The 14573-nt window shown below is 44.5% G+C and overlaps 1 protein-coding gene across 1 annotated transcript; it reads left to right on the top strand.

Annotated features, from left to right (window-relative positions):
• The first annotated feature begins 9463 nt into the window (after window positions 1–9463).
• On the top strand, window positions 9464–10408 carry LOC115282834 (olfactory receptor 1L6-like). Its single transcript, XM_029929034.1, has one exon. It carries the CDS (start codon window positions 9464–9466, stop codon window positions 10406–10408), a length of 945 nt encoding a protein of 314 aa, XP_029784894.1.
• Window positions 10409–14573: the final 4165 nt, after the last annotated feature.

Raw genomic sequence — 14573 nt, 5'->3', positions numbered from 1 at the left:
CTATCCAAATTTTTGGATTTACTTCACTTTATATATAAGTATACAGTATACTTCACTTTATATATATTTACTTGTGTAATATAAAATATAAAATAAATATTATATTTATATTATTAAGTTATAATATATAATATAACTATCACATGAATATTTTATTTATTATTATTATTATTAAATTTTTTTTTAATTTATTTTTGAGAGAGAGAGCAACATTGCAAACCAGGGAGGGTCAGAGAGAGAGGGAGACACAGAATCTGAAACAGGCTCCAGGTTCTGAGCTGTCAGCACAGAGCCTGACATGGGGCTCAAACCTATGAACCGCGAGATCATGACTTGAGCTGAAGCTGGATGCTCAACAGACTGAGCCACCTAGGAGCCCCATCATATGAATATTTTAAACACAAAATTATACTATTGAATTATAATAATATGAATATTATAATATATTTTAAAATGTAACATACACTTTTGTGTGTGTTCACTTGGCACAGTATATGTTTGGAGATTCCTCCACAAGTCAGTTCAAACTAATGTGAAACTTGATGATATTTATCCTATATTTATTAATTTGTTGGAGAATCATAACTATGCTAACGTAAAAAGAACATTTGCTTTCAATGGTTTACAATGAAGAAACAGTGCCAACTTCAAATGTCTCATTTTACAGCTTGGTGCTTCTCAGGAGCAAGGCCCACGTCAGGACAAGACCCTGGCTTGGAGTTGGGTACACTGGGCTGGAACGAGGCAGGTAAAGTAGGTGAGGACAGCTGTACCGCATGTGATTGGAGAGAAATGCACTCAGCAGTCAAAGGAAGTGAAAACAAGTTTCTATCATCCACAGAGACAAAAATGAAGAATCAAAAGGTCAGTACTAAAATCATAATAGATTTCACTATTATGAAACAGAGGAGGCAAATGCACTGCTGCTGATGGCTGTGTCGTGAGTAAAAGAGCTTGCTTGATGAATTCCTTCTCTACATTCATCAGGAGTTAGAGAGATGCTCACCTCTTTGACCCTGGATTGTGTCTGTGGGGTTTTAGGAGAGCATCGAGGAGGAAGAAAGGCTTGAACTGACATACCTTCCTTAATAATTTGTTCAAACTTGTACTATGGAAACAACCCAAGTATCCATCAGTAGATGAATGGAAAAGTACTATGTGTTATATATGTACGATAGAATATTTCTAGCCATAGAAAGGAATAAAAAATTTGCCATTTGCAACAACACAGATGGACCTGGGGGATATGAAGCTAAGTGAAATAAGCCAGAGAAAGAAAAATACCAAATGATTTCCTTCATATGTAGAATTTTTTATTTTTGAGAGAGAGAGAGAGAAGCAGAGGAAGAGGGAGAGAGAGAATCCTTAGAAGGCTCCACACCCAGCACAGAGCCTGACGTGGGGCTCAATCTCACAACCAAGCTGAAATCAAGAGTTGGATTCTCAACCAATTGAGCCACCCAGGCACCCCTCATATGTGGAATTTAGGAAACAAAATAAATGAACAAAGGAAAAAAAAGAGATAAGCAAAAAAAACCCAAAACCCCAGACTATTAAATACAGAGGACAAACTGGTGGTTGCCAGAGGGAAGGTGAGTGGGGAGATGGGCGAAATGGAGAAAATAAGGTTAAGAATATACTTATCTTGATGAGTACTGAGAAATGTATAAAATAATTGAATTATTTCATTGTACACCTGAAACTAATACTGTGTTAATTATACTTGAATTTTTAAAAATAATTAAAACTGGTTAAGACGGAGAAGCCTGAGTGGTTCAGTTGGTTACATGTCTAACTCTTGATTTTGGCTCAGGTCATAACCTCACAGTTTCATTAGCTTAAGCCTCCAGTCAAGCTCTGTGCTGACAGTGCGGAGCCTGCTAGGAATTCTCTGTCTCCCTCTCTCCCTGCCCCTCCCCTGCTCAGGCGCCACCATGCTCTCTCTCTCTAAGTAAATAAATAAACCTTTAAAAATTGGTTAAGATGGTAAATTTTATATGGATTTTACTGCAATAAAAATTTTTTTGAAAAAAAGAAAAAATCATGCCATAGGAATTTAGAGCCAGCAGGTCTCTGAATGCTCCCTTCGGTTTAGTCATTGCCGTTTTCCACGGCAATCATGTTTCATTGTGCAGTAATACTCGCATTGTTAAACAATAGGAGCACCATAAATAGAGCAGCGTATTATCACATGCTGTAACAAGACGCTATCTTAGGACACTAGTCATGATCCAGGAACTATTTGAAACAGCTTCTAGGAACATGAAGATAGTGCCTTTTTATTGAGCATCAGTCATTTCATGTGTATCAGCAAATGGAAAAATTCAAAGTGCCTTCTTTAAAAGAAATTCCAGGTCAGGTGGGTGCAAGAACAAACCCTAGGACACCTAGCACATAGTAGGGATGGCCAAGGGATAGCAGCAGTCGCAGCCAACCTGTAGCCTGTGGTTTCTGTGGGCTGGACACTGTTCCAAGGGCTTTACGTTCCTTGTAGCATCCCTATGAAGTAAGTTCTATAATTTTTTTTTGAGACATAGAGGGGAGTGGGAGGGAGTGTGAGTGGGGGAGGGGCAGAGGAAGAGGGAGAGAGAGAATCCCAAGCAGGCTCTCGACCAGCGTAGGGCCTGACGTGGGGCTTAATCTCACAATGTGAGATCACAACCTAAGCCAAAATCAAAAGACAGAAGCTTAACCAACAGAGCGACCCAGACAACCCATAGTAGTATTCTTTTCCTATTTTAAAGGTGAGATACTGAAGTACAGGAAATTTGACCAAGTTCGCCAAGATCTCACAGCTGGAAGGGCAGGATGATGCCAGAGCCCCCGGGCACGGATGCATGGACCTTCTCTCCTATTGGAAACTTGTACAAGTAGCCGTTCCCTTCCATTGTATTTCCCGGGGCCCCTCGGTGTGCACCGTGCTCGCTAGATCCTGGGATTTGCCGAACCTGCCCTTCCACACACCCACATCCCCCCATTCTTCTGCTCCATTTAAACCCCACCTCCTCCCAGGAAAACTCTCTGAACACTCAAGCCATAGGCACAGCTTCTACTCTGAGCCCCGAAAGCACACACTGCCCAGCATTGTACTGCCTGTGCCCAAGCCTCCCTTCCCAGACCCGAATGCTAACTCTCCAGGGCCCCATCCATTCTCTCACAAGAAGGGGTCCTCAAGACTCAGTCAGTACACCCTTCTCCGTTTACTGATAGGGAAACTGAGGCCCAGAGTGGAGGAGACACTTGCCCAGATGCCCACAACTGGTCAGGACTTGAACGCTTCCCTCGTTCCAAGACTCCAATGACACTCCTCGGGGCCCAGTGGGGCCAGCACCCCATGGATGCTGAACAATGTTTTCAAACTGAGTGAATAGTCAAGTTGGAGAGGTTATCCCCTGGGATGTGGCTACCAGTTGGTTCCACAAGTTTAATTCATCAGAAGAAATTAATCAGCCTGGGATTTAGGTCACCCTCAGATGCGGGAGGGCTGCTCTGTCAGGCCAATGAAGACAGGACAGTCAAAGGGCTTTGGAACAAGGAGCAGAAACCCTCTTGCCCTGGCTCTAGCTGGGCAGGGCTGAGCTGCTGGCATCTCTGACCAGGGCTGTGGGCTGACAGAGGGCAGCACTCCCGAAGTCCATCGAGAGCAGCTCCACAGGCATCTCCTGAGCCCACTGTCCTGGGGTCAATCTGCCAGCAACTCCAGCCCCTCCTCCCTCCCTCAACTTCTAGGTCAGGCGGGAACCCTGGGGCCAAGGTGGGCTCAGAGAAGGGCTTTGGGAGCCCAGGCTGGGAGACTGGGCATGTCGGTCCCCAGCTCCACCTCGCTGATTTCTCACAGCGAGGTCAGAAGAAAGAGCTCTTCTGTAACAGAGGAATCCCAGTGAGGTCACAGCTTTTGGGGTGACAGTTGCAGCATAGCATTAAGTGCAGCCAGATAGAATGGACCAGGGGCTCTGGCTCTGTGATTGTCAACAAGCCCGGTCCTTCTCAGGCCATTAGCACTTTCTTAGAAAGAGGCAGATGAGTGACAGCATCCTCTGAGCACAGGTGGTCACTGCACTGACCCAACCTGGATTCCCAGACCCCTTTGTTCCCCCTCTCCTACTCAGTCTTTCTAGAAGGGTAAGAGCGAAGTCATGCTGGCTGAGGCCTGAGGGCTCCTCATGGGGCCAGCAGATGCGAAGGCCATTCTTTATGAAGTTTCCTGGCTAATTCATTAGTGGGTGATCCCCTGTGCTCCCAGCCTGCATGCCACTCCTCTCACTTTGTGCTGTTGAGGTCAGTCTTCCTCCCCAGGGTGTACCTGCTTAAATTCCCCCTGCTGGTAGCAGATCAGCCTCTGGGCATGTGGTGTGGAGGGCAGAGTCCATTTGTACTCACAGGTAAGTGGTCGGGCAGGAGACTTGCTGGTACAGAGCAGAATAATCAATGGCAGAAAGGCAAGGGCTAAATCGAGGAGAGAAAGAGAGAGAAGGAGAGGGAGAGAGATTGATGAGAAGCACCTGCCAATGCGTGGCAGAAAGAATGAGGAAGTGCACAGAACCATAGGCAGGATTCAGACCCCTGAATTCAATTCCTGGTTCTATCCCCAATTTGCAGGATGACATCAGACACAGTGTTCTCTGCACCTTGCTTCCCATTGGATTCATGGCTATTGGGTTAGGTGATATCTTAAAATCATCGCCAATTGCTGACACCAAGATAGGAAGATGAACTCTTTGAGTGTGTCTTATTCATAAAGCTCTGAATGCTATCCCCCCTACTTCTGCCCCACCTGGTGCTCAAGTCACTGCCCGGCATAGAGTAGATATAAGGATAAGATTGCTGTGCAAATTATTAAAGGGGAATGAATGAGAAGTTGGCAGAGGAAAGCAGAGGAGAGGAGGAAGCCCTTGGAATAGAAAGGGCTCATCTTGGGTCAAAACTGGTTGAAGAGAAGGCTATTCAGGATGCCACTGAGGGAAGAATCTGGGCTGACCAGCAAGAGACTGGAGTCAAGGAATTGGATAGAAATTCCCAGAACTGAGAGTGCCCCTTTTTCCCAATGCACATGTCCCCATCTGATAAGGCAAATGAAGACTTTTGGGGAGTGAGAGGGAGGAGGACGTTGTTGGCATTTCCGTGTTGACTCCTGTGTGGCTGGGAGAATCCATGGAGGTCTCTATATCTCTGGATGAGTGTGTGGGTCTCTACATCTCTGGCATTTTTGAATGTGGGGGTCCGGGTCTGGGTCTTTGTGGGTATGTGGCATGTATGTCTTTGGATGGATCTGTGTATGCATCTACACCTCTGTGTAAATGGCTGTTAGTGGGTGTCCATGTTTGCCCATGTGTGTCTATTCCTGTCCTGGTGGGTGTGAGTGTGTCTCTGGCATGTCCATGTGACTGGATTTATCAGGATATGTCTGCGTCTGTGTGCAGGCTCGTATTCCTGGGTGCTTCTGTGTCTCGGAGCATCTGAGTGTTTGCTGCAAAGGTGACCTTTTCTGCAGCTGCCTGGGGGACGGGGTTTCTGGTGCTAGATCTAAGATTTTCTGCCTCATTTTGTGACCTTAAATCAGTCCTTCCTATCCATTTCAAAGGAGACCCCTGGCATGCCTGAGCCTTAGGAAGGTGCTCCGAGTCAAGGACAGCAGCTCAGCATCCAGGGAAAGCAGTCCTGGGGCAGAATTTCCAGGGGGGCCAACGTAAATTCAATTTATCTCCCATCATCAAAAGTGTTTAGGGGCTGGGGGGAAGGGGAGGAAATGGACATTTTTAAAAGCACCTACTATTTGTTGAGTGAATATATATGCCTCAAAGAGGTTTAACTTCTCTGAGGGTTGTCTTGTAATTTCCTTTGTATATTCAATTCCTTCTTTCTAGAATTCCCTTTTACTCTTGTCTGTCCAGTGAATAGCTTGTCCTTCAACCTGGCCCTACTCAAATGCCACCTCCTCTGTGGAGCCTTCCCTGAGTGCCAGGAGAGTTAAGACAAAGTCCTGTGGTAGGTCTAAGGCCAGATAGTAATGGACAACGAATATTTGCCCTCAGAAAGCTCGTCATCTAGTGGAGAAGAGCATCACAGCAGAAGTCACAACACCAGCAAATGAGACCTAAGTTCCAAATGAGAGGAGAGAGGCATGCAAGTGAGGGCTGGAGGAGTCAAGAAAGGAGGTGGGGCTTCTTGGAGGAGGTGGAGCCAGAGTTGGGTATTGGGAAGGACACCAAGAGCATTTCAGGCAGGGACCAGCATACAGAAAAAGCACGTGAGAAACATGTAAATAAGAGATGGTGAGGAGGCTGGCCTGGCTACGAGGGGGCACAGGGAAGCATGTGGAAGCAGCTGGAGTTGAGAGCACTGGAGAACCAAGTTGGAAAGCTCTGGTTGCCAAGCTGAGCCATTTGCCCTAACGGGCAATGGGAGACCAGCACGGCCATACATGAAGTAGAAAGAGCATGGCTCAAGAATTTCCAGCCCCTTTTAGTTCTGGCTTTCTCTCTCTTTAAGGCTGCTGTCCTAGCCCACAGGAAACACACTGAAGTCTCTGGGTGAAGATGGATGAGGATGCATGTGTCCTCAAGATCGGGGACCTTTGGCCAGGAGGGACACCAGCCCACAGACGGTGCAGACAGTGTTGAGGTCTGGCATACCACCCTTCAGGTGAGAGAGCCCAACATTCCTCTGCTGTCTTCTTGCCTTGGGTCCTATCTTCCGCCCCACCCCACTCCACTGTGCCTTACAGTGGTCGGGAGGACAAAGCCACATGTCAGCTCTCCTGACCCACAACATGCCTTTGTCTGCCTTCACATTCTCTCTGCCTGCCTCAGATGCCCTTCCCACGTCCAGGTCTCTATCTGGTGATCTCCTGTGGATTCTTCCAGCCCCATTCAAACTTGACCTCTTCTTTGGAATCTTCCCTGAATCAGGCAAGCCCAGGAAATTCCTCCTACTTTGTTCATACAGTTAGTGCAGTGCTTATTATTGTGCATGGCTGGAGGTCAAGGACAGTAGCTACCTGCCTTTATAATCCTAGAGACGAACACAAAGCCTGATCCAAAGCAGGCACTCAATAGATAGGTGTGAAGTGTGCAGTTGAGCTGTTACACTGCCCCCAGACAACTTCAAGAAAGTTCAAGAAAGACCACTGGGTCCAATTCCAGTTAAGAAACACATCGGCAAAACAGAGGGTGATAAGAATGGAAAAGATCCTAGAAAGTAGGTCCTCTAGGAAAGGCGCCAGGTGTGTTTGGGTTGGAGAGAAGAACACTTCATAGACTTTTTTTTAACATTGCGTGAGAAGCTGCAGAGAAGGGAGATTAGGTGTTTAACTCCCAGTGGCCCAAACTGTGACCATTTGGAGAAGTTACAGGGAAGCAGGTTTCAGTTGAGATTAAGAAAAACATCTTTAAATAACTACAGGCTCCCAGCAGTGGACTGGATTGCCTCGAGTAGCCTCAAGAAACAGGCAGAAGGTATCAGAAGTTGAGGGAAGGGGAAGCAACATCTCCTAAGCATCCATGCTCTGCTACATGCTTATACGTACATTACCCATTTAGTCGTGGCATCGACCATACAGAGAGGGATCATCGGTATTTCCACTCTGTGGGAAGAGCAGAGCTGAAATGAATATGGTCTACATTTACAAAGTCAAGCAGGATTAAGACCCAGGTGGCTCTGGCTGCAAAGCCAGTGGCTTTTCCTTTATATCACACTTGAAGGTGGGGAAGGAAGGTCAGGGGCTCTGCAGGGGAGAATCCTGTACCTCAAGAGAGGACGAATCGGAGAGATGTCAAGGTCCTGGCTATTGAACACTTCAGCTCTGTGCTGGGGGAAGGGGTGGAAGTGGCATAGGCAGGTCACTCCCTGGGATGGCCAATGGGTGGCAGTGATAGAAAAGCAGAAAAATGGAAGGAAAAAAAAAGCTACATCTGGGATTTTTCCTGTGAAGTGACAAGAGCAGAAACTGAAGTGTGTGCATCATCTCCTCTCTTTCACCTTCCCTTGCCTCTTTTTTCTCTCTTTGCTCTTTAAAAAGCTTCAAAGCTTCATTCAAAAAATACTGATTGGGTGAGTTTTGTGTATTGATCACTGGGCAAAAGAGGGAATGAACGCAGCACCTTCTTGCAAAAAGCATCTGAGCTAAGAACTGACTCGGTCCATGCTCTGGGAGCTCACCAAAGCCTGTCCCTCTTTCCTGGCAAAGCAGGGATGAGTCACGCTAGGAATAGAGGATTTATAGAAACTTTGCATCAGTGGGAAAAATGTATTTTAAGGAAAGGTTGAGTAGGTAACAAAATGAGTGCTTTGTTTTGGAGACAACTGAAGTCACTTGGTTAGCTGAGAAGCTTTGAAGTTTTCAGTCAGCTGAGGTCAGAGCAAAGACAAGCCTGGCCCCAGTATCATAGGTGGAAGTTACCTTCTTGATTCCACACCTCCTCTGCCAACAACAGGCACAAATCTCTTCCCCCGTCTGACGCCTTCCCCTCCCACACCATAGCATGTCTGCTGGATAAAACCCTATTCATTCTCCAAGGTCCAGTTCAAATCCCATCTCTTCTTTACATCCTTCCCAAACTCCTCCGGTAGAATGATTTTTCTCTCGCATGGTTCATAAAATTAGTAGAGCATGAAACATTGCAAGCTGCTGTAGGTCAAAGTGTGGGCAAAAGCTAAGATTCACCTTGTTCCCCACAGGCCCTAGCACAGAAGTCAGCAAACTATGTCTTATGGGCCAAATCTGCCCCTTCTGCATGTTTATAACAAAGTTTTATTGGAACAAAGCTATGGCCATTCATTTACATATCACCAATGACTATTTTCATGCTATTATGGCAGAGCTGAATACTGTAACAGAGACCATGTGGCCCACAGGCCTAAAATACTCTGTGGTCTTTGACAGAAAAGTTCAGTGATTCCTGAGTTAGCACATAATATGTTGTGAATAAATGAACAGCAAATGCCAAAAGGAGTTATATGGAGAAACTTCAACTGGTTTTCAGATCCCAATTCTGGGTCCCAATTCTGCCTCAAATCCTTGTTTGACTAAGCAAATGATGGTAAATACATAGATGGCAGATAGATGGGTAGATCGGTAACAGTTTTGGGTGCTGGGTGCTGTGCTAAGTATTTTACACGTATTACTCACTTTATCTTCACAACCAACTCCATGGGTAGCTATTCATATTTTCATCAATGAAAGAAACAGAGGTGCGGAGAGGTCACACTGCCGGAGTGGTAGAGCCAGAGCTTTAGGTCTGTTCTACTCCAAGCTCGAAACTACCGGCAACCTTAGGAACTGAGATTCGGTTTCTTCATAAAATGAGGATTATTGGGTGGGCACTGTGGTTTCCAAGCCTTTTTAGCTAGCAGAAATTTACAAATAGGACATGGAACCCCAACACGCAGAAGCCTGCCTGAAGGTGTCCGAACTTAGGCCTGCTCCCCTTCTGCCCCCGCAGCATCCCCGCCCTCCGGCCACTCCATGACGCTGGCCAACGGCACCACAGCCCCAGAGTTCCTCCTCCTCGGCCTGGTGGACGGAGCAGACATCCACCCCCTGCTCTTCCTGCTCTTCCTCAGTGTCTACCTGCTCAATGCCCTGGGCAACTTGACCATGGTGGTGGTGGTGAGGTGGGACAGGGCCCTCCGCTCCCCCATGTACTATTTCCTGGGTCACCTGAGTCTCGTGGACGTCTGCTTTACCACCGTCACCGTCCCTAGGTTGCTGGTCGGCTTGCTTCACCCGGGCCAGGCCGTGTCTTTCCAGGGATGCTTTTCCCAGATGTACTTCTTCGTGGCTCTGGACATCACCGAGAGCTACTTGTTGGCAGCCATGTCGTATGACCGCGCGGTGGCCGTCTGCCGCCCCCTGCACTACTGCGCCGTCATGACGCCCGGGCGCTGCACGGCGCTGGTGACCACGTCCTGGGCGGTGGCCCACCTGCACTCACTACTGCACACGCTGCTCATCTCGGCGCTCTCCTACCCGTGCCCCGCCCCCGTGCGCCACTTCTTCTGTGACATGACGGTGATGCTGAGCTTGGCGACCTCGGACACGGCGACCGCGGAGGCTGCCATCTTCTCCGAGGGCCTGGCGGTGGTGCTTACCCCGTTGCTCCTCGTGTCGCTCTCCTACCTGCGCATCCTCGTAGCGGTGCTGGGAGTGCGGTCGGCCGGGGGCCGGCGCCGCGCCTTCTCCACCTGCGGGGCCCACCTGGTGGTGGTGTCGCTCTTCTTCGGCTCTGTCCTCTCCGTCTATTTCAGGCCGTCATCTGCCTACTCAGCCCGCTATGACCGTCTGGCCAGCGTGGTCTATGCTGTGCTCACACCGACCTTGAACCCTTTCATCTACAGCCTTCGCAACAAGGAGGTCAAGGGCGCCCTCAAAAGGGGGTTCAGATGGAGGGCTGTACCCCAAGAGGTATAAGGGCAGGTCCTGATTCACTGGCATTTCAATAATAAGAGGGATTACAAAAGAATACCCGCCCCCCCAACCTTTTCCTGGCTTCCCAAAGCACCAGCAGTTTTGGTCCTATAGCGTCTTATTTCTGGTTAAATTAAGAATTAGACCCGAAACAAAGGGGACAATGTGTTTGTTTTACAGGAATGGGTATATCGCAATTAGAGAAATTCATTTCTGCATTTGCGGAATGTTTGAAATAGAAACTACTTTTAAATTTTGGAAAAATGAAACTGGGAACAGGCAGGGAACTAAGGAAAGGGCCTTGCAGCTTTTGTAGAGGGAGGGGAAGACTGGCGGTAGCAGCCATCTAGTGGATGGAGAGGAAAGCCGAGAAATTGTTTGGGTTTTTTTAATAGCTTATTGTCAAATTGGTTTCCATCCACAAAAATAAACTCAAAATGGATAAAGGATCTGAACGTGAGACAGGAAATCCAAGAAGTTTTTAAGGAGGTATTTTGAGGGGAGAGAGGGTGCTCCAGTGTAGACCACATTTTTCTCAGACTCCTTTTCTGGAAACCAGGAAAGATCTAGTTTTAATTTTAAGTATTCAAACAAAAAATTTTAAATTCTATTCCCTAGATAGTGTGTCTATCATTTTCATGGCAGGAGTTCAAAAATGCAGATAAAGATCAATTTTCCTTGACTATCACTCAATCCAACCTCCACTCCCATGCCAGTTACCAGTTCAATACCTCCCCCACCTTTCTCTCCTTGCTTTTGACACATACGTAGTGTCACCCTCTACATATGATTTTGCACTTTCCCTTGTCATGCAACAATAGTCTAGGTAATCTTTTCTTAACACAATACATGGAACTTCCTCATTTAGCTTCATGATACACAACCCTATACTGTGATTTTCCACAGTCTAACCATTCTCTTAGTGTTATGCTTTCCCAGGATTTCACTATTACAATAATGTAATGATATCCTTGTCATAAGCATAATAAAAGATAACATTTAGTGAGGATTTATATGCTAGGCACTGTCCTAACTCTGCGTGTATGTCTGCCTTAAACCTCACAAGATTCCAGGAGGAAGATACTATTTTCATTGCACCAGAGAGGAAACAAGCCTACAGAAACCAAGTGGCTTTCCCAAAGCTGTAAGACTCAGAAGCTCATCTTCTTCAATACTTTCTGGTTGATTCATTTTTTTTTCATAATATTGGGCATATTTTAGTAATATATACGTTCCTAAAATATAATGGTGCCTATATTTTCAATTTTTTGCTTTCAATAATATTCTCATGATTTTAACATTGCATCTGGAGCTGTTGATTTTGCTTCTTTTTCACTCCCACCATTCCTTTTTGATGTCTTTTCTCTTTTATTGCCTTATTTTACATGCCATTTTATCTGTATTTATATTACCAAAGAGCCAACATTTAGTCATTATTACTCTATTACTTCCTGGTTTTCAATTCCATCAAGCTTTTACTTTCATATTTTTGAATTCCTTCCTCCTGTTTTTTCTGTGTCGATTTTGTTACACCTTTCCAGATTCTCTAGGCTTATGTATCCTCTCAACTTCGGGAGGGGTGTCTCTGCCAACGCCCACTGCTGGTGGAACTTGACTACACTCAGCATGGGTAATACGTGTCTCTCTCTCTCTCTCTCTCTCTCTCTTTTTTTTTTTTTGAGAAGGGAGTTGATGCCCTTCTTAGGGCTTACTGTTCCTGCTGACTGATTCTGTTAGACTAAGCGATGTCTTCCATCCGGTTCTGGGCTCTGACTTCAGCTGCTGCGTGGACCCCTCACTTATCCTGATGCCCTCTGGAGACACACTGGCTCCCAGCTCCAGCAGGGCTCCACCAGTGTACGTAAGAACTTCTCAGATTTCACGGCCCAGCGTGGTTGAGAACATTCATGTTCATGTGTGTTCACATGTTGTGTGGAATATCAGACACTCTTCCCTAGACCAGAGCTGTCATGATAGGGCTGCCCCATGTAGCAGTGGCTCTTCTGCAAAGTGCCTTCTCCCAGAGAACCACCAAAAAGGTAGGGAAAGTTCCCGATGCCCTCCAGTGTCCAAAACTATTGGAAGATTTTACTATACCCCCCCTTGGTTATTGAGTGACAAAGAGCAGGGCCTCACACTAACATCTGGACTCTCCTTAGAATCACTATTATTTTACATTATTCTTTTTCCCTTCTTTTCAAAATTTATTATTTTTTTATTTAATATAATTTACTGTCAAATTGGCTTCCATACAACACCCAGTGCTCAAACAACAAGTGCCCTCCTTAATGCCCAGCAGTTTGTTCTCTGTATTTAAGAGTCTCTTATGGTTTGTCTCCCTCTGTTTCTATCTTATTTTTCCTTCCCTTCCCCTATGTTCATCTGTTGTGTTTCTTACATTCCACATATGAGTAAAATCATGATATTTGTCTTTCTCTGACTGACTTATTTCATTTAGCATAATATACTCTACTTCCATCCATGTTGCTGCAAATCACAAGATTTCATTCTTTTTTATTGCCAAGTAGTATTCCACAATGTGTGTGTGTGTGTGTGTGTCTTCTTTATCCATTCATCTGTCAATGGACATTAGGGCTCTTGCCATAATTGGGCTGTTGTTGAAATGGTATTCGATGCAATTAGGAAAAAGAAATAACAGAACTAAGTATTTGAAAGAAATATGCATACTTACCGATACTGATGTTAACTTTGATTGTGTATCTTCAGATATCTTAAGTATCTTAAGATATTTGATCGAAATCCTTATTAGAAAACAATAAGAGAATTTAGTAAGGTAGAATATTTTAAAAATGATATACAAAACAATCAGTAACTCTTTTATGCACAAAAAGAATTCTTGTCTAAAAACACAATACTGATCCCCTTTAACATTTTTTAAAATGTAAAATACTAGGATTAAATGTAGAAAGTAATTTGTAGTAATATATTAAATTAAGACATCTACAAAATTCAACTAAGAAATGAAAACTTGGAATAAATAAAGATGTTAATTATTTATAGTTTGTAAGACAACTGTACAAATCAACTCTAATTCACAAATTAATGTAATAATTCAGTATAACTCCAGTTAATTTTCCAACAGATTTTTAAAACTGTAATTTAACAAAATAGATCTAAAGTATATCTGAAAAGATAAATGTGTCAGGAAAGTATTGAAAAAGAAGATAGAGGAGGGCTTGTCACATAAGGTACTTAAAATTTACTGTTATAAATAGTAAGACACCAACATAATAAGTTCAGAAGTGAATAATAATAATAACATAACAAGCCCAGGAAGTATGCATGAGCACTTAGGACATTATAAAGGTAGTTTTTAATACCTATGAAACTGGAGACAACTCACTTGCTGAGGAAGGGGTTAGAAGGAAAAGGGCCTTAAACAAAATTTTGGGTGGATCAAAGAGATGTGGAAACTAACAATGTAAAAGGACTAAAAAAAATAAGATAATAATAATAATTTGGGGATATAAAAGCCCTTTCCAAGTGTGTCAAAAAAAACAATCATGAAGTAAAAATCAACTTACTTGTCTACTTTGAAGTTTATGATCTTAGGGAAAAACACAACACTACCAAATTCAAAATATGAATAACAGACTGAGGAAAATATTGCCTACAAGACAGATAATGTGATCATAAGAAAAAAGAAAACTGAATCAAGACTAAGGACATGGACAAGGAAAAGTAGCTAATCAATATAAAGAGATGTTTGAGATCACTGGTACATACAGAGATTCCATTGAAAAATAGTAAAATCTCATATTTTGATATCAGGTTGATAAATATTTTGAGAAATATCCAGAGCTGGGAACATGTAAAGAAATAGTCGCTCTCATTCACTTTTGGAAGTTTACCTTAGCAGAATTTTTTGGAGGCAACTCGACAAACTTCTACTCAATTATGACTTGTTCATATGCTTTGATCTAGTACACCCATTTCTTTTTTTCCATGATATTTTATTGTCAAATTGTTTTCCATACAACACCCAGTGCTCTTCCCCTTAAGTGCCCTCCATCATCACCACCACCTCTTTTCCCCCCTCCCCCTTCCCCCTCAACCCTCAGCTCATTCTCAGCATTCAATAGTCTCTCAAGTTTTGCATCCCTCTCTCTCCCCAACTCTCTCTCCCTCCTCCGCTCCCCCTGGTTCT

Source organism: Suricata suricatta, chromosome 17 (assembly GCF_006229205.1).
Source record: "Suricata suricatta isolate VVHF042 chromosome 17, meerkat_22Aug2017_6uvM2_HiC, whole genome shotgun sequence".
NCBI lineage: Eukaryota > Metazoa > Chordata > Mammalia > Carnivora > Herpestidae > Suricata > Suricata suricatta.
The sequence above is the reverse complement of the archived record's forward strand: the minus strand, read 5'-3'. Positions and strand labels throughout refer to the sequence as shown.

Coding starts and splice junctions, on each gene's coding strand:
- LOC115282834 (XM_029929034.1), top strand. CDS start 9,464: ATGACGCTGGCCAACGGCACCACAGCCCCAGAGTTCCTCCTCCTCGGC.